The sequence below is a fragment of the Tachypleus tridentatus genome, chromosome 7 (genome assembly GCF_004210375.1).
Source record: "Tachypleus tridentatus isolate NWPU-2018 chromosome 7, ASM421037v1, whole genome shotgun sequence".
Taxonomy (NCBI): domain Eukaryota; kingdom Metazoa; phylum Arthropoda; class Merostomata; order Xiphosura; family Limulidae; genus Tachypleus; species Tachypleus tridentatus.
Window position 1 is genome coordinate 129,499,216 of NC_134831.1, and position 19,861 is coordinate 129,519,076.

The 19,861-nt window shown below is 34.4% G+C and overlaps 1 protein-coding gene across 1 annotated transcript in view; it reads right to left on the reverse strand.

The window, feature by feature from the left end:
• Window positions 1-6,911: 6,911 nt before the first annotated feature.
• Window positions 6,912-19,861, reverse strand: part of LOC143257811 (eye-specific diacylglycerol kinase-like) — a 41,637-nt gene continuing 28,687 nt past the window's right edge. Inside the window, 7 exon segments of the mRNA XM_076516840.1 lie at window positions 6,912-7,820; window positions 8,111-8,160; window positions 11,501-11,738; window positions 12,723-12,798; window positions 14,702-14,781; window positions 17,552-17,646; window positions 17,918-17,940. Of these exon segments, the coding sequence (XP_076372955.1) occupies window positions 8,121-8,160; window positions 11,501-11,738; window positions 12,723-12,798; window positions 14,702-14,781; window positions 17,552-17,646; window positions 17,918-17,940 (552 nt within the window). The 3' untranslated portion in view covers window positions 6,912-7,820; window positions 8,111-8,120.

Here is a 19,861-nt window from a genome sequence, read left to right on the forward strand (position 1 = left end):
GGGCGTTATAATGTTACAGTCAATCCCACTATGCGTTGGTTAAAAGAGTAGCCCAAGAGTTGGCTTTACACGTTGATGACTAGCTGTCTTCCCTCTAGTCTTACGCTGCTAAATTAGGGAGGGCAAGCGCAGATAGCCCTCGTGTAGGTTTGCACGAAATTAAAACCAAACCAAGATAACGCACGCGTTATTGTTTATAAAGCTATTATTAATATTTTAATATACATCTTTATACGAAGGTTCACCTGAAGTGTAGAAGAATTTTTTTAAAACACTTTATTACGTTCACTTCAAACAATAAAATAATCAGTAAACATTATTTAACACCAAAAACAATGACTAATTATCGCTCATTGAAGAAAAGTAGTTTATTACTTGATTGTACAACTCACTTTATACGAGTCATTAAATTAAACATCAACTGACATGCAGAACTGTCTAGTTCACACACAAGAAAACAGCAAAAATACGTCTCCTAAGCCTTAGAACATTTGATTCTCGTAAAACAAGTTATATCACTTTTTTATCATTTCTTAGTAGCTTTAGGGTTAAAAACTGTTTTCGCTATCAGCATTTCAACCGTAACTTTTCAGTCATTATACTGATTATATGACTGGCGTTTCACAGAATGCTTAGTCATATTGTCAGTCCCCTCCCAGTTCTGAACGAAAAGGGACTTGAGCAGAGACATCTGGGAAGTTTTAAATCTGGAATGCCAACCTTACGTATCTCCTATTTCGAGCTCCAATGGAAAAACTGAAACGAATGTGGAAGAAAATATCAACATATCTTATGACAATTGTTAAGCTTGTTATTTTTCAACATTTCAATTACTTTTGCCATTTAAACCACCACAATTATAGGTTATCTCATAGAATTATTATATTCACCTTACATTGTAACAGAAAAATGAAAAAAGATAAAATTAAAACACCAGCATAAATGTTGGGTTTGACCAACTTGGCTCCCGCTAGTACAGCGGTATGTCTCCGGATTTACAACGCTACAATCAGGGGTTCGATTGCCCCTCGGTGGGCTCAGCAGATACCCCGATGTGGCTTTGCTATAAGAAAACACACACACTTGACCAACTTTTATTAAGAAATAATTCATTATATAATATATTTTGTTCTGGTGCGCTGCTGATTCACTATGTTATAAAATCACTATATCCAAGAACTGGCAAGAATTTCACCAATTTCTATACACTTGCTGTTAACAAGCTGTTCCAGTAAAGTAAAACAGACAAAATGAAAACACGTTTAGAGTTCACGTGGCGAAGAAACAGCACAAAAACTACGTCCCAAGAGTAGCTTCGCTTGTTCAGTATTGTTTTTCTTTTTGAAGACGTACTTAAATATTTGGTTTTGTTTAAAACACACAACACTACAGCACATAAAATTCAAAATTGTTTTCAAAATCAGCTCTGAACAGATTTGAGTAAATTTTAAAAGATTAGAAACACACCGGTTTGTCTTTTTATGAGGTATAGAGAAGATAGAATGGAAATGTGGATTTTTAGACAGAATTCCATGAGTAAAGGAAGCATAATCTGTTTTATAAATGCGCAACTTCTGCTCTTGAAAAGAACACAAGGAGTTAATTTGTTTATAAATGTATCACTTTTCAATCGTTATTTAAAAAATAGTTGTTGTTGTTTTGTGTGTTTGTTTGTTTTTTGAATTTCGCGCAAAGTTACTCGAGGGCTATCTGTGCTAGCCGTCCATAATTTAGCAGTGTAAGACTAGAGGGAAGGCAACTAGTCATCACCACCCACCGCCAACTCTTGGGCTATACTTTTACCAACGAATAGTGGGAATGAGCGTAACATTATAACACCTCCAAGGCTGAAAAGGCGAGCATGTTTGGTGCGACGAGGATGCGAACCCACAATCCTCGGACTACGAGTCGCACGCCTTTACCCACCTGGCCATGCCGGGCCCTTGTTGTTTTGAATTAAGCACAAAGCTACCACGGGTATCGAAACCCGGTTTTTAGCGTTGTAAGTCCGCAGACGTACCTCTGAGCCACTGGGGGGCTTAAAAATAGTTTTGCAATTTAAGAATAGTTTTATGTGTTGTAGATATTTCACGTTCGCTGCGCTCTACTAGTTTTGGTATTAGTTTGAAATAAACTGAATTTTTACTTAAGTCAAAAATATTCACCTACATCTCACTTATACAATATAGTCTCCCCTTAAATATTAACTCGTATTATTATTTATTCCATAGTTTTGTTATTTTACTGAGTTGTACGTCCGGAAAGTTTGTTTAATATGTTAAGCCCAACGCTTGTCTGTGCATTTCCCACCACGGGTATCGAAACCCGGTTTCTAGCGTTGTAAGTGTGCAGAAATACCGCTGTGCCACTGGGGGGGAACGTCATAAGGTAAAAATTAATTCAGTATTAGAAGTTCCCCCCCCCCTTCTCAGTTATTTAGCAATAAGTCTGAGGGCTTATGTTGCTCCCCGCGATAGGCACAGTAAAGATAGCTCATTGTGTAACTTTGTAAACAAACAAATATTCGTTAGACGGTAAACTAAATGGTTTCACCTAATACCTATTTGACACAGGTGCGTATAAAAGCACCCCGCTAGTACAGCGGTATGTCTCCGGATTTACAACGCTAAAATCAGGGGTTCGATTCCCCGCGGTGTGCTGAATAGATAGCCCTTTGTGGCTTTGCTATACGAAAACATACACACGCATATATTAAAAAAAAAAACAGTAGAAATCACGACACAAGGAATAAAATATAACATGTATATATTGTTCTAAGTGTATTTTGTTTATACATATGAACTATTATTAGAAAGACTTGCAGCCTTAGTTTTTGTAAAAAGGTTTAAACCAAAACAAACCGATTTCTCAAATTAGAGATATTTTTGAAAATAAAGGATATTAATGATAAAGTAATTTCATTACCAGAGGGAGACAAGAGTATTCAGTAAACAGACCAATGGTACTGGATAAATACAGAATCGTTTTAAATACTGTATAACAGCTTTAGACATACACAGTTTTTAGAGTAAGTACATACGTAGTTTCTTTGCTAGTTTCGGTTTATTTTAGCGTAAGCTCAGAAATTGGAATATCTGTGATTTGTACATAGAAGAGAATCGAATCCCATATCTTAGCGTTGTAAGTCTCTAGACTTACTGCTGGCTTACCGAAGGATTTTGAAGTTTCTAATCGAAATAATCTAATTTGACGCTGATATTTAATAATCATTTCAAATATAACAATAAACGATTACTTCTTTGGTAAAATAATATTAAAACACGTCTGTTTAAAGTGTATTTAATTTACTGCATTTGTTCTTACAACGAAGTGCGAGTGAAAGGAAGAAACACGTAAAATGATGTTAAAACACGCCTGTTTAAAGTGTATTTAATTTATTGCATTTGTTCTTACAACGAAGTGCGAGTGAAAGGAAGAAACACGTAAAATGATATTAAAACACGCCTGTTTAAAGTGTATTTAATTTACTGCATTTGTTCTTACAACGAAGTGCGAGTAAAAGGAGGAAACACGTAAAATGAATCAGATAAAAAAATTTGTTTGAATTTCGTGCAAAGCTACACGAGGGCTATCTGCTCTAGACATCCCTAATTTAGCAGTGTAAGACTAGAGGGAAGGGAGCTAGTCATAACCACCCACCGCCAACTCTTGGGCTACTCTTTTACAAACGAATAGTAGGACTAACTATCACATTATAACAACCCACGGCTGAAAGGGGGAGCATATTTGTTGCGGCGGGAATTCGAACCTGCGACCTTCAGATTTACGAGTCGAACGCCTTAATTCACCTGGCCATGCCGGGCCTTGAAGATTTGTATTGATGTAATATTTATCACATTATAACGTGAAACTGACTTCGCATTTGGCATTTTGTCGTGTTTTACAAAAAAATAACAACAACACCAAATTCACGCAGGATTTTATTCGATACGGGTTTACACCAGAATATTCTCTCAAGCCACACATAGGATTATTTGCGTGTAGCTGTTCCTAATTTTAAACTAATATATTAGAAAGCTGTATCCTCATGACGGCTGGTATGGATATTAAAACTTTAATTAAAATAAAGTACAGAACAAAGTTTCAACTTTCTTAGGTCATCTTTTCCTATACGTTATTTTAATTAAAGTTTTAATACCCATACAAGCTGTATTGAAAATACATTCTTACTTCAAGTGGGTTTCTCGTCATCATGAAATACTAGAAGGTTATTCTACAGGTACTAATGCGCAGCCGCGAACCCTCGGATTTAAAGCCCACACAAACACGATAACCCTCAGGTCACGTCCAGTCTCGGGCATACAAAAGGTAATAAAGAACTCGAGTCATCGGGTTCTTTAGTTTCATGTTTCTCGTAGGAGAGATAACTTAAACATCACAGTTTCATAAAATAAATATGCATACATCCTTGCTTACACTTTTTCTTTGTCTATTTCACCAAGACCATTTAATAATTACACACAGTAAATGAGAAAAAAATAGGCTTAATAATAATTAAAAATCATATTTTTTTCTGGCTTACCTAATAATGACAAACATTCGTATTGAGTCACAGTTTTAAGTGTTTAATTTTATTACAATGTAAAATGGTATTTACTTCGTATTTTGGGCCCTAACAAATTAATTCTTATTTCAAACAAATCCTCACAACGATTATGGGATTCTATGATTCGCCATAAGGCATTCTACGTCATCAGTACAATAGAATGAATTATCCCTTATATTAAAACACACACACACAAATGTATTTTGTTAGATAGAGTTTGAATTTCCTAGGCTTGTACATTCTTTAGTTGCTTAAGACAACTGACATGTGTACCAGGTCTTGAAAACGATTATAAGAAAGTGAAGGTGTTATTACCCATGTGATAGGTCATATGAATAGTTTGTTATTAACATGTTTTACAACAGATTTCGAAATAATATTATATACAATACTTTGTTTTATTATTATTTATAAGCCATTTGATAAGACGTGACTTTGTGGTTAACGTTACCGCCTGCGGATCCGAAGTTTCACGACATTATGTACTACTGAACACGTTCTGCACTTTCAGTTGTGAGAGTACCGTAATTATAAAGGTAAATCCAGCTAGTTGGAAAAGTTTGTTTGTTTTTTGAATTTCAGGCAAAGCTGAATGAGGGCTTTCTGAGCTAGCGTCCCTAATTTAGCAGCTCTTGGACTATTCTTTTACCAGTGAACAGTAGGATTGACCTAACATTATAATGCTCCTACGATTAAAAAGGCAAGCATGTTTTGGGGTAACAGGGATTCGAACTCGCGACCCACAAATTACGAGTCGAGCGCCTTAACAACGTGGTCATGCCGGTCCAATCAGTGTAGCTATTGAGGCAGAGGGTCTTGATTGGTTGTTATTCCTCTGATCAACACCTCTAAATTGGTGTTCGCTATGCTAGGAACCTTGGTATCTACTCATAATTTCTTAAGGTAACGAACTGTAATGGTAATGAGTTAGAACTTTATGAGAAAATAATTTTCTGTTTCTCAAAGCAACTAGCTATCAATTATTGAAGGTATTTGTTTGTTTGTAATTAAACACAAAGCTACACAATGGGCTTTATGTTTTCTGCTTGCTACGGGTATCGAAACTCGGTTTCTAGCGTTGTAAGCCCAGAGACATGCCGCTGTGCTACTGAAATTTGCCACAATTGTACGAGAAGGTTTCCGTCTATTTCTCAAACCAGAAACATCTATTAAAAATAGAAAAAGGCAGTAATAGTTCTGTACTTCGTATTGCTTGGACAGTAATGGTTCTTTACTTCGCATTGTTGAAAACGTCACACGGCCCGGCATGGCCAGGTGGTTAAGGCACTCGACTCGTAATCTGAGGATCGCGGGTTCGAATCCATTTCGCACCAAACATGCTCACCCTTTCAGGAGTGGGGGCGTTATATGTTATGGTCAATCCCACTATTCATTGGTAAAAGAGTAACCCAAGAGTTGGCGGTGGGTGGTGATAACAAGCTGTCTTCCCACTGGTCTTACACTACGAAATTAGGGACGATTGGCACAAATAACCCTCGTGTAGCTTTGCGCGAAATTCAAAACAAACAAACAAAACTTCACGCATGGTGTGTGTGTGTTTTTTTATAGGCGAAATAGAGAAGTGCGAACGGTGTTGAATTAGAAGAGAGAACAAATGGTTTAAATAATTTTAAAATATAAGTTCAGTGTTATTTTTTATCATTAAACACCTTTTGTATAATTTAATACATTACAAGATGAATTTCAATTATTATCATTGACTCTTATCAAATTTTTATTTTCGCAATTTAGACCTTCAGAGGTTTCCTATGGTCAGTAATTATAGATTTTTATCTTACTTTGCGGGCCCGGCATGGCCAAGCGTGTTGAGGCGTGCGACTCGTAATCTGAGGGTCGCGGGTTCGCATCCCCGTCGCGCCAAACATGCTCGCTCTCCCAGCCGTGGGGGCGTTATAAAGTGACGGTCAATCCCACTATTCGTTGGTAAAAGAGTAGCCCAAGAGTTGGCGGTGGGTGGTGATGACTAGCTGCCTTCCCTCTAGTCTTACACTGCTAAATTAGGGACGGCTAGCACAGATAGCCCTCGTGTAGCTTTGTGCGAAATTCAAAAACAAACAAACTTACTTTGCGAGTTGCATAAGAAGTGTATTTCATTTTTAGTGCAAACAAACAAACAAAACAAATGTAGTAATAAAATACTGAAAGTTCATGCACGAGGATCCTTACATAGTCCGTCGATTGCAAAAATATTTACTTCGTGTAATAAATTAAACACTTTTGCTTTTGTTATATTTTGGCATGAAATCTGGAGGTTCGTATGAAACGTGTGTAGGTTCATTTAGCTGTTTCTGTTGGAAATGTGAGAACAAGAAGTACAACAGAGTCCTCTACCGTCTGAATTTATTTAAAACTAAATGACGTATATTGCAGGTATATCTTTTGCCAGTGAAACTATTCCCTCGAAATAAACAATTCATTGTATTAAAAATACCACATATTTTACTCACTCTTGTTGTATAAATGTATATACCATAACTTCCTTTCTTACGAGATTCAGTTGTTTCTCAAAGTAACAAACAACCAATGGTCGAAATAACTCAGAAACATACAAGAGAATGTACATATATATATATTTCTCAAAGTAACTGCCCTTCACTGAAATGCCTTCATTATTTCAAATATCATACTTTTCACTAATTTAAGATTTTAAAACTATAGGTGAAATGTGATATATTAATTGCATGTAGATATTTATATTTACAAACTGATAGATTTTCAATTCATGTACATAAATCATTTTGTGATATATGTTCAAGATTTATTTTTTGATCTATTAAAAACTTTATGATAGAATAACACGTAGTTCAGCACGTAAAATGTTCAGCACTGCGGTCATCGTGTGATTATTGATAGAACGTTGTGAAGAGAGTTGGATGGCTTATAGGCCTTACAACACGGATATACATTTTGAAGAACTGATAAGTTGGAACTGAAAACACTATATATGTTATTTTTAAGGCCAACAAGTAATAGTGTTTATAATTCAATGTAATTTTTTCTTTGACAGTTATTCTCATATAAAAAGATCTCTAGGTCCTGTATTATGGCAAATTATCTTTTATATTTACTTAACTTATTATTAAAAAATTTAAGACGCGACTTTTCAATTTAGTGTTAATTAGTTAATCCATCAATGGTCTTCGGTAGTGTGACTTGACATACTGAAGTATTAATATTCTTGGCTATAGAGCAGTTTCTTACTCATATCTCCAGATCCGAAGTGGCGAATGATCTGAAACAGCAAATACAATAAATTCAACAGAAAAACAAAATTGTTCACAAAACTCTAACATAAAATAGGTACACTTTAATAAACATCCATCCGTCTTACTGTTTCTTTATAGATCATATAAGCTACACATAATAAAACGTTTCTTTGTTATACACTTGTTGTTGTTTTTCTTACGTACAACATTTTCTCCACATTTCTTAAATGATCACGTATTCTATCCAATACAAGTTTATCCCATATATTTGCGAATTTACAAAGCAGCAATAAATCTGATAATATGAATAACTTACTTTACTGAATTCAATAACACCCGCTTTCTGAAGAGTGTTCTGACACATTCCTGAAACAGAGATAGAGAAACGGGCATTTAGTATAAAGAACAAACGGGTTGTTTGCCCAAAAGTACAACCTTTTAAGAACTTAACTAAATAAATGATTCTATTCGAACACAGCTCGTTTATAGAAAAACAAAAATGAAGAAACGAATGAGATACAGTAGAACCCCTCTAAAGCTGCCACCTTCGGAACTGAGACAAACTGGCCTGAATAGAGGGGTTCCACTGTACATAATTAGGGATTATGTAAACATAAAAAGGGACTGTGATTGAATGACCGCTTTCAAGAGGTGACCGAATCTGAGGGGTGACCGCTTAGAGGGGTTCCACTGTATATGACTGTAAATACGAAAAAGTACTGACGAATATTGGAAACTCAGTTACTCATGTATTACGTAACACCTTAAAAATAAACTTGAAAATCAAAAACACCAAGGAATCAGTTATCGGTATGATGCTAGAAACGTGATAAACAGCTCTAGAGAAACGTTTCTGTTTTTTACGCGACGTTTCGGCTTAAGACTTAATTTCGAGGATCTTACGGCGTCGTAAGTCACTAAACAGATTTCAAATTATAATATCCGAAACTAATACTATGTTACAATAACAGTAAACTTTTTATTGTTTTCTTTTTAAAGCGTTGACTGAAGGATGAAAATAATTTTTAATGAAAATAAAAACACCTTCAGAAATTTGTTTATTTAAAAAAACACCTTCAGATAAATGTTTATTTAAAAAACACACCTTCAGATAAATGTTTGTTTAAAAAACACCTTCAGATAAATATTTATTTAAAAAACACCTTCAGATAAATGTTTGTTTAAAAAACACCTTCAGATAAATGTTTATTTAAAAAACACCTTCAGATAAATGTTTATTTAAAAAACACCTTCAGATAAATGTTTATTTAAAAAAAACACCTTCAGATAAATGTTTATTTAAAAACACCTTCAGATAAATGTTTATTTAAAAAACACTTTCAGATAAATGTTTATTTAAAAAACACCTTCAGATAAATGTTTATTTATTCTTCCTGACGTTTCGGCTTACGGCTTTTATATGGGTCTCTGAACACTACAGGTTATGTCAGCTAAGTTAAAAAAGAAAACTACAAACCTTTTAAATCAACGCAGTAAATTGAAAAATTAGAAAATATATTTAATTTTACATTTTCAATACATTGACGAACAACAGTATTAGGTTATACTTAAAAATAACTTTGGAAGATCTGATAATAATTAATAAACACTATAATATCCCATAATAGTAAAAAAAAACACATCATAACATCCCATAGTAATCAGAAACAACTGTATAATATCCCATGTTTTAAAAAAAATCTCTTTAACATCCTACAGTCGTTCGAAGACCATTCTATAGCATCCTACAATAGTTAATAAATCACTCTATCACATCCTATAATAATTTAATAAAAGCTATAATATCCCATAATAGTTAAAAACAATTGTTTAATATCCAGTACTAGCTAACAGTTACAATATAACGTCTCATAATAGTTAAAAACAATTGTTTAATATCCAGTACTAGCTAACAGTCACAATATAGCGCCTAATAATAATTAAAAACAATTGTTTAATATCCAGTACTAGCTAACAGTCACAATATAACGTCTCATAATAGTTAAAAACAATTGTTTAATATCCAGTACTAGCTAACAGTCACGATATAGCGCCTCATAATAATTAAAAACAATTTTTTTAATATCCAGTAATAGTTAACAGTCACAATATAGCGCCTCATAATAATTAAAAACAATTGTTTAATATCCAGTACTAGCTAACAGTCACAATATAGCGCCTCATAATAATTAAAAACAATTGTTTAATATCCAGTACTAGCTAACAGTCACAATATAGCGCCTCATAATAATTAAAAACAATTGTTTAATATCCAGTAATAGTTAACAGTCACAATATAGCGCCTCATAATAATTAAAAACAATTGTTTAATATCCAGTAATAGTTAACAGTCACAATATAGCGCCTCATAGTAGTTAAAAACTTATACTTTTGTTGTTAAACAAGATAAAATCTACTGTTGGAACGCAGTATTACGTAAAGACAGCCACCGGCTTTAAGGTACAATAGGTAAACTTTACGCTGAATAATAATTTTCACTGGGGTCAGTTATTGTATCTGTTAATAACTAGTTAAAAATGTTTTATTAGAACTATATGCCATGCATATAAACTAGTTTTCATCTAGTTTAACGTGAAACAAAACTTTAACATGTAGTTTTCTACTTAAGTGATTTATTATTCGTTACTAGAAACATGGAGGAACAAATATAATTAAATATAAACCAAATTCATATTTCATATTTAGAATAAATATGGACGCTGAATACATTCCGTTTTCTTCACTTTTATAAACATTTCCATATACAATATTTTCAACAACAAAAACAACTGTAATATTAACGACGTATCTTTTTGTATGTTTAAATAGGAAAAGCAACGGTTATACTCATACGCAAGCAAAAATTAAAAGATGTATTATTACAGCAGCGCCATCTCTATTTTTAAAATGTATACAATATCTACAATTCTAACTCATGCACAACTTCAGGTGTTAAAGAAGTTTCTTGGGGTACTAAAAATAATGGATAAAGGTGTACTTGATAGACAGAGTTTGAAGTCTATCTTGGACACACTAATAACTGACCTCAAGAATAAACTTATTTTAACATAAGTTTGTAAAACAAGCTGTCCACATAACAGAACTCTTTAAAATGTATTGATCGTTCACCTTCTAAAAACACAGTAGGTATTTAGCCGTGATGTTTGAAATATACTTTTTTAAATCCCAGTTTACAAGTAACTTATAATTACGTCATATCCATGTTTTTACGTTAATCTTATGCTTTATTTCAATTTTAAAATGTTTATCGATCAGTATAAGTTGTTTGGTTTGAATTTCGTGCTACACGAGGGTTATCTGCGCTAGCCGTCTCTAATTTAGCAGTGTAAGGCTAGAGGAAAGGCAGCTAGTCATCACCCCCCACCAACTCTTGAGCTACTTTTTTACCAACGAACAGTAGGATTGATTTGTCAGTAAAACGCCCCCACGCCTGAAAGAGCGAGCATGTTTTGTGTGACAGGATTTGAACCCGCAATCCTCAAGTTAGGAGTCGAGTGCCTTAACACCTGGCTATGCCGGACCTACTACAAGTTGTATTACTAAAGCATAATTCGCAAAATGTTGTTTATAATACGGTGATATTTACTCGATGTTTTAGAAACCCTGAAAGTTTACGTTCTGGAAACGACACGAAAGAGGCTTAACTTATGGAATCCTAAATATTACAAGTCAAAGTTTCTCTTACTCGTCAGACTGAAAGGATTCCGACGATTCATCTGGACTTGCAAATATTTCTTCGCTTCCGCTTGGAGAAACTGCTTGGACATTGTTTTCAAAGATCTCTTCTCGTGTTTGGTCATTAGAGACAACAGGAGACGTGGTAGTATAATCAAGAACATAGAGTTCGTCCGCACAGACGTCCACTACGTAGTAAAGATTTTCTTGGGCCATATCAATTCGGAAAAACCTCTCTGCTGTACACGCTATAAAATATCGTGAAGACAATAAACCACCAGCAGAAAAATAAAATATTTCCTCTAACCTGCGCTATTTGAAGATGAATGGGCAAACTATATGGAAGAAATAATTGAGTTTTGTTTTTAAATATAGATGCAAAACGACAACCTGCAAGTTATCTTGATTTAGTTATTGTTAAGAACAAAGTTACACAGGGGGCTACATTAGCTCTGCCCACACGGAAATAAAACCCTTTTTATTTATTTATTTATTTTTGCGTCTTGAGCTTCCTGATTTACCGCCAAGTCACTGTGTGGCGCTAGTTTTGGTAAATAAAACGCAAAACCAAACCACGCACTCGAAGTCATCAATACTCCAGGCGTTATATTTGAACACAAAATGTGTATGAATATATTTTCGTCAGCATTTCGTAAGTAAAAAGTTTTACGATATCTTGAACCGTTATATGGATCAAATATCAAAGAGACACAACGTACTAAACACAATTACATATAGTTACAAATCATCAAAGTTATTTGAATCTCAAGGTTAGTTTCGCAATGCACTTAAGTTTTATCCAAGCAAGTTCGTTTGTTTGTTATAAAGCAGAGCCACATTAAACGATCTCCTGTGTTCACCGCGGGGAATCAAACCTCAGATTTCAGCGTTGTAAGTTTGTAAACTTGCTGCTGTCCAATCAGAGAGCTATCACAGCTGAATATTCTTACACTTTTAGGTGATTCTGCATTTCCTCCAGTTTCTCTTGAGAAAACCCTCGTGATTAAAAATAAATAATTTTCATTTTCAATTTCGTTTTCATAACATTTGCGTTATTATTATAACACTTATTCGTTTTCCTATAAATTTCTTATATTTTGTAATGATCCAAACTGTAATGAATCACTTTAGTCATTACTGTCTATTTGTTATAACCTTTTTAAATATATTTTAAAGATGAATAGGGCTAAATGAAGTGATAATAATCACAGGTAGAATGTATTTCTACTCACAGTCCAGGAAGCTCCACTTGGGACAAAAGCTTTGACTAGATAAAGAACGTTCTCCTGGCGAAGTATTTTCCTGATTCTTTGTTCGTATTTGGGAAAATATATGTTTTACAAATGTTAATAAAGATATTATGAAAAGTAGTATCAGACAATATTTGACTATTATCATGACTTATTTTATTTAGCAAGTTATTGTTATCTTAAAGGACTTTCTTTTTCAAAGTTTCAATGCCAAAATTCATACTTACTGAACAATATTTTAAACATTTTTTTTATTATAAATTGCAGCTTTTGAAATAAGTAAGATTATTTTTCAGCACTCTAAAAAGTTGTGCACCTGAAATTAATCGCATCAGTGATCAAACCGTCGTTATCTGCCCCAAAAGTAATCTTCGTTATTGTTTGTTTGTTTTCTGAATTTCGCGCAAAGCTACTCGAGGGCTATCTGCTCCTAATTTAGCAATGTAAGACTAGAGGGAAGGTAGCTAGTCATCACCACCCACCGCCCACTCAGATTACGAGTCTTCATTAATCTTCGTTAGTGCAAAATCTTCTGATAAAGTAAGTAAAGTGAAAAGAAATCATTTTAAGCAACATCCATTTGAAGCTAGTATTTGATGACAAAATGCACACACAGCAAACCACACTTTCGAGCTGACTGGAACATGGATACTACGTCACAGTTTGTTTGTTTTTTTTGAAACATAGCTTATATTTAATATTGTATGCTAGCTGTTTTACAGAGTTAAGTCATGTGATAGAAACGACACATCCGGATTATTTTTTATTCGCGTTTAAAAACATAATAACAACACGTTTTCTCGAAATGTCCTTACGTGGTCGCACTTATTAAGAAAATTAACAATAAACATTCAATTTAATATGTTACTGAAGTATTATAATCTGGACTAATTTGTCACGTGACTGCCTCGTGAGACAGCTTCAACTGATATTAAACTGCAACTAGCTTTTGAATTAAAAGGTACGATGTTATGAGCGTTTGTACGAAGGTCATCTTTAGACCAGAAAGAATTAAAAGGTCAACTCCTTTAATTCAACATGTAGCTACAGTCCACTGAAGTTTCCAAACGAACCTCAAAAGATGGTAAAACGAGACAAAGCGAGATTCAAACCTGCTCCCTGTCATTTTAGGCTGCAGTTCTAACTAACTAAGCTAGCAGATTTCAAAATCGTGCTCTTGAGTGTTCAGTTAATTGACTTATTATAAATAGGGTGGACATTGCAGAATTATTATAAAGTATTAAAAGTGTCATATTACTCTACGTAATTATAAACATTTTGAGGACGTAATGTTTGTGACCAAGCTGAGTTCGAATGGTCCATATTTCTGTTTGTTGAACAGACGCTTCATAACTGATTATCAAAAATAGCAGAATGGTTTAGTCAGTAAAAACAAATCGATTTGATTTCAAACAGTACGAGAAACAAGAGCAGTTTGATAGTGTTTGTTCGTTTGATTTAAATTTTGCGCAAAGCTACACGAGGGCTATCTGCACCAGCCGTTCCTAATTTAGCAGTGTAAGGCTAGAGGGGAGGCAGACAGTCATCACCACTCACCGCCAACTTTTGGGCTACTCTTTTACAACGAATAGTGGGGTTGACTGTCACTTTATAGCGCCTTACTTAGGCCGAAAGGGCGAGCATGTTTGGTGTGACGGGGGATTCGAACTCGCGATCCTCAGAGGTTCATATTAAAAGAATAATGTTTTGAGTAGTTAAAGTAGAGGATAACATTCGAAACCCGGGAGGAACCCAAGCTGACAGCAGTGTTAAAGGTTAATGTGGGAACTCAGGTATTTTGTCATGTATTTAATTAGTTTCAATATTATACTTCGACCAATTACAAATTCTGATATATGAATGCGCAAATATAATTAAGTATGCAAGTAATTAAGACAAGGAAAATTGCCCTTTTTTACCTTTCTAAGAAATGTTAATAATAGTAGGAAAAAATCTCCTACCTCGAATAGAGCATTGATTCGTTTTCGTATTTGTTCCAAATCTGTGTCAGGGTACACACATAGTTCTCCCAGACGAAGAGCTAGAAGAACAAAGATTAAAATAATTTATCTTGTAACTAATACGTAAAGCTACAATTATTTTTTTTCCACAAAGTTGTTTTGGGTTAAAACGCAAGACAATGCTGACTTCCCTTAAAAGTGATGAGAACATACTTTGGTAATATATTGCTACTCTTATAGAGGTTCGTTGACCCTTTTAATATTAATTTCTGTATATTTTTAGAACTAAATATTTATGTTTCTACTTTGTTAAAAAAATGAAATAAAATTCGAGTTAAAACGCAGAGTGGGTGACATAGACAAGGAAACTCGAAAATGTTTTGAATGGAAATATATCCTTAATTAATTTGTTGTCTGCCAAGTATTTCAGCTGCTACAATACAACTCTAATGCTTCTTCATTTTGTAACTTTTTTCGTGACGCCATTTTGGATCGAAAGTGAAACAATTTGTAAGTAGATCAAATGCATATATGGTGCTGACATCTCGCGTTGAAGTTAGTTATTATTGAGAACGAATTAACTCGTCCGTGGCACTGTGTTACCGATCGGCTTGGACGAGTTATCTCGTCTACTGCACTGAACAGGTCAATGAACAGAAAAGGATCGAATTTTATTGGATCGTGGAGGCTGTTTAATCAAATGTTTCTTCAATTAAATATTACGGAAACAACAAAAAAATCTTAGGCCACGTACGTCATGAGTAAAATCCTGAAATTAATATTATTATTATTAATAGTGTGGGGAGTTTCGATTAAACAAATCGTTACTTATTGAATTACGAAAAAGAATCAGTCTTGGAAAGAATTACGGTTAGGCTAAATATCTCATTAAATAATAAAGCATAGTTGGGCAGATCATGTTATAAACTATTAGATTAAAAATATATATAGTATAGTATTTATCAGAAAGCTACCTCATGGATTTGTTTTGTTTGTGTTTTTAAATTTCGCGCAAAGCTACTCAAGGGCTATCTGCGCTAGCCGTCCTTAATTTAGCAGTGTAAGACTAGAGGGAAGGCAGCTTGTCATCACCACCCACCGCCAACTCTTGGGCTACTCTTTTACCAATGAATAGTCGGATTCACCGTCACATTATAACGCCCCCACGGCTGAAAGGGCGAGCATGTTTGGTGCGATCGGGATTCGAACTCGCGACCCTCAGATTACGAGTCCAACGCCTCAACCCACCTGGCCATGCTGGGCCGGATGACTAGTGTTATAAGTTAACAAACTTACTGCTGAGTTAACGGGAGGCTCAACAGCTACGATCAAGAGGTTTTGCGCCAAATCTGTTAACATTGTTGCTTTTTTGACGTACCGTACAGGCAGTGGCGACATTGAAACGACAAATTTAATTTTTTTTATCCTTTTATAAGGCAAAGATGAAAAAAAGAAAACAGGTTTTGATTATTCGAGATATAGAATTCATAATAATATTGAAGCTTATGCTCTAGACATTTATTTATTTAATAGTTTATTTGATTTTAATATTTGTCTCCTTTGTAATGTGTGTATGTGTTTTCTTGTAGCAAAGCCACATAGGGCTATCTGCTACGTCCACCAAGGGGAATCGAGCCTCTGATTTCAGCATTGTAAATCCAAAGACTTACCGCTGTCCCAGCGAAGGACTGTAATGTGATTATGATGCTTCCTATGAAGGATTCTTCAATGAGAAAACAAAACAAAAATAACCTTTTACATGGTTATGGTAGTTTCGATCACTCACAGGGGAGGGGCCCTTACATATACATATTTTTTTAACGTACTGTACGGTCTGTACCCATAAGTAATTCTTAAACACTACAATGTTTAAGATTCTTTAAGTTTAATAACAGGTCTACTGAAATTGTACCGTTTTTATAACGAGATGTCTTTTTTTTTTTACCTACACAAAATAACACCAAACGTTTTTAAAACACGTGAATCAACGACCCAAAGTATTAACGAATGTTGGCATCAAGAATGTCAAGTGCAGAAAGATAATTTTACATCATTTCTCTTTAAATAGGCCCCCTGTCTCTTAAGTTGGAAACAAACTTTAAATAGGCCCCCTGTCTCTTAAGTTGGAAACAAACTTAGTTGGGAACAAAAAGAAACACAGAACTTTCTCCCTAAAAAACCGTTCATTTGTTTGTTTATTTAGAATTAGGCACAAAGCTACACAATGGGTTGTCTGCGATCTGCCTACCACGGGTATGGAAACTCGGTTTTTAGTGATGTGAGTCCCCAGACACACCGTTGTGTTACTTGAGAGGGGAAGAGCTAGACTGTAGAGAGAAGTTGTTTGTGAATACTGACATTGTACGAAAGTCAACTTCTTACTGTCTTAAAAGCTGTGACGTTTCGACTCTCCAACGTTTGCCGTTTGCCTCCATGAGTCAAAACAAGAGCTGATTTTACAAACATCATCCTAAATCAGTTTTACTATCTATAACTCTTATGGCCAGGTGGTTAGAGCGCTCGCTTCGTAACCTGATGATCTCAGGTTCGAATCACCATCACACCATACGTGCTCGCTTTTTTTTAGTCATACGTGCGTTATAATGTGACGGTCACTTCCACTATTCATTGGTAGAAGAGTAGTCCAAGAGTTGGCGGTGGGTGGTGATGACTGGCTTTTTTACCTCTAGTCTTACACCCCTGAGCTAGAAAAGGCGAGCGCAGATAGGCCTCGTGTAGCTTTATGCGAAATTAGGATAACAAACTGTAACTACTAAAATTAATAAGTTAAGCTAATTACATTGTTACCAAAACATAGAATCGCACATCGAATTCATCAGACAGACTTACATGCTTCCTTCAGTTTCTCTTTATCGTAGTGATACGATTCGTATTCTTCAAGTCCGAGCTTTCTAACTTCCATTTTCAGCTTTTCTAACGCTGGCCTGTATTTGAATCAGTTTTAAGTGAAACCTTTTGCTAGGCTTATTTTAAGAAAGCAACATTCAACAAGAGAATACATATTCGAAAACTAAGTTGTTCTACAAACTTATTCCACGTAAAAATCAAACAAAACAACTGCTATAAACATACTGAAAAAAATCGAGTTGATAAGCAAATTATGAACTAGGAATTTCAAGAAAAAAAATCTATCACAAGTGACTAAGTAGTTATAGGTGAAGAAGTTAAGTAGTGATAGGTGAAGAAGTTACTTACACGTTTTGACCATTGCCGTGCCGCTGAAAATAAACAAGATACCTTTTATTAAATATGAAAAACAGCTTTAAAAGTAGGGTAATTTAAAACACAGTATTACGTATCTTATCTATACGTAATCGTATCACTTTTATTACAGTATCACAGTTAGTATCACAACTGTCAGTTGCAGGATTTTTAAAAATTAGAGTCTAAAATAATCTTCATCAAAGATGCTTAGTAGATAATTAGAACAAAAATATCACATTACTATACATTAGAAAGTAAATCATTAGTATAAGCTTTATTTTCACTAAATGATTCTTATCAAGAAAGTAGTGTTCAAATACTGATAGGTTATTTTCACTAACAGATAGGCAGATAAACAAATAATGATAAACAGAACATAACATAAAAATACACAGAAATGTTTAAAGCAGGCTGTATATAGAAATACAGGTGTATACATAGAAACTTATAGATACATAAATACACAAATATTAAAAAAACAGGAACATAAACAGGTGTGTGGAGAGAGGTGCACACACGGACACTGATAGACGGTACAAACACATGTTTTACTAAAACAATTACACAAACAGATACTAACAAACATACACGTTTCAGTAAACAACTACACACAGAGATACTAACAAACATATGCATACACGTTTCAGTAAACAATTACACAAACAGATACTAACAAACATGTGCATACACGTTTCAGTAAACAATTACACAAACAGATACTAACAAACATGTGCATACACGTTTCAGTAAACAATTACACAAACAGATACTAACAAACATGTGCATACACGTTTCAGTAAACAATTACACACACAGATACTAACAAACATGTGCACACACAGATACCAAGAAACAGGTGCATAAACTTGTTACTATAGACAGGTACCTATGTACAGGTTTTTGATAGGTATATATGAATTAGGAAAATAAACACAATACATGAATAACATCACATTATTTATTCACGTAAAATATTTATATTTTTTGAGAGAACAATTTTTTTTATATTTTCACAAGATACAATAAGCAGACGTCACCGACTGATGACTTGAAATCGGCTCAATAAACGTTATTAAAAATTCAACCAATCGTTACAATCTTACTGACTGCTGTTTGTTCAATCTATTCATAAAATGGAAACTATGACCTGAGAACAGTAACTATCATCATTGATTAACACAGAACTCTTTGTTGACTCTTAGGATCTGGGGAATCTAGCTACAGAGTGAATAAAATTAAAATTAAGAGTAACAAATGTTTCTATTTATTCATTTTTAAGTTCATACGTTACGTTATATTGTAGCCTACAGAGTTCATAATTCTTCTCGTGATTCAATGCATGCGCAAGTTTTACCGATATCACGAGAGTATAAACTGCTACATTAAGCTTCCCTTACGTGAAGTCATTTTTGTGTCAACTGACTGAGTGACAGAAAACACAGTATTCTCTAATGGTGCAATGGTTTAAAAATATGATCCACCAAGTGATCTTCGGGGAAAATACCTAATATGACTAAGCCATCTTGCGGGGCATATGATATTCATAAGTCCAAAAAGTACGTCTGCTTGAGAGAATAAATATCAGTAAACAAACTACATAGAAAATAGGTGAATGTGTTAGTTACTTCCATTCATGAATATAACCACGAAAAGAAGTGTCAAATTGGTGGTACTACTACCACGTATCTTCAAAGACAGAAAGTAGGCTAAATAACTACTGAAACTACGACATTAGGCATTCTTGCGTCGTTCCTTAATACATTATTGTGGAGGTGTACATTAAATTTTCAAAACTGAAATTGCTAACGCCTACGCACGTGAAGCACTTCAAGTGTAGGCTCGAAGGTTGATTTGACCACGCTGTGATCTGAAGTAATCAAAATTCGAGAAATCTGATAGCGCTTTCGGAAAGTAGATATCATATCCGCTCTAACA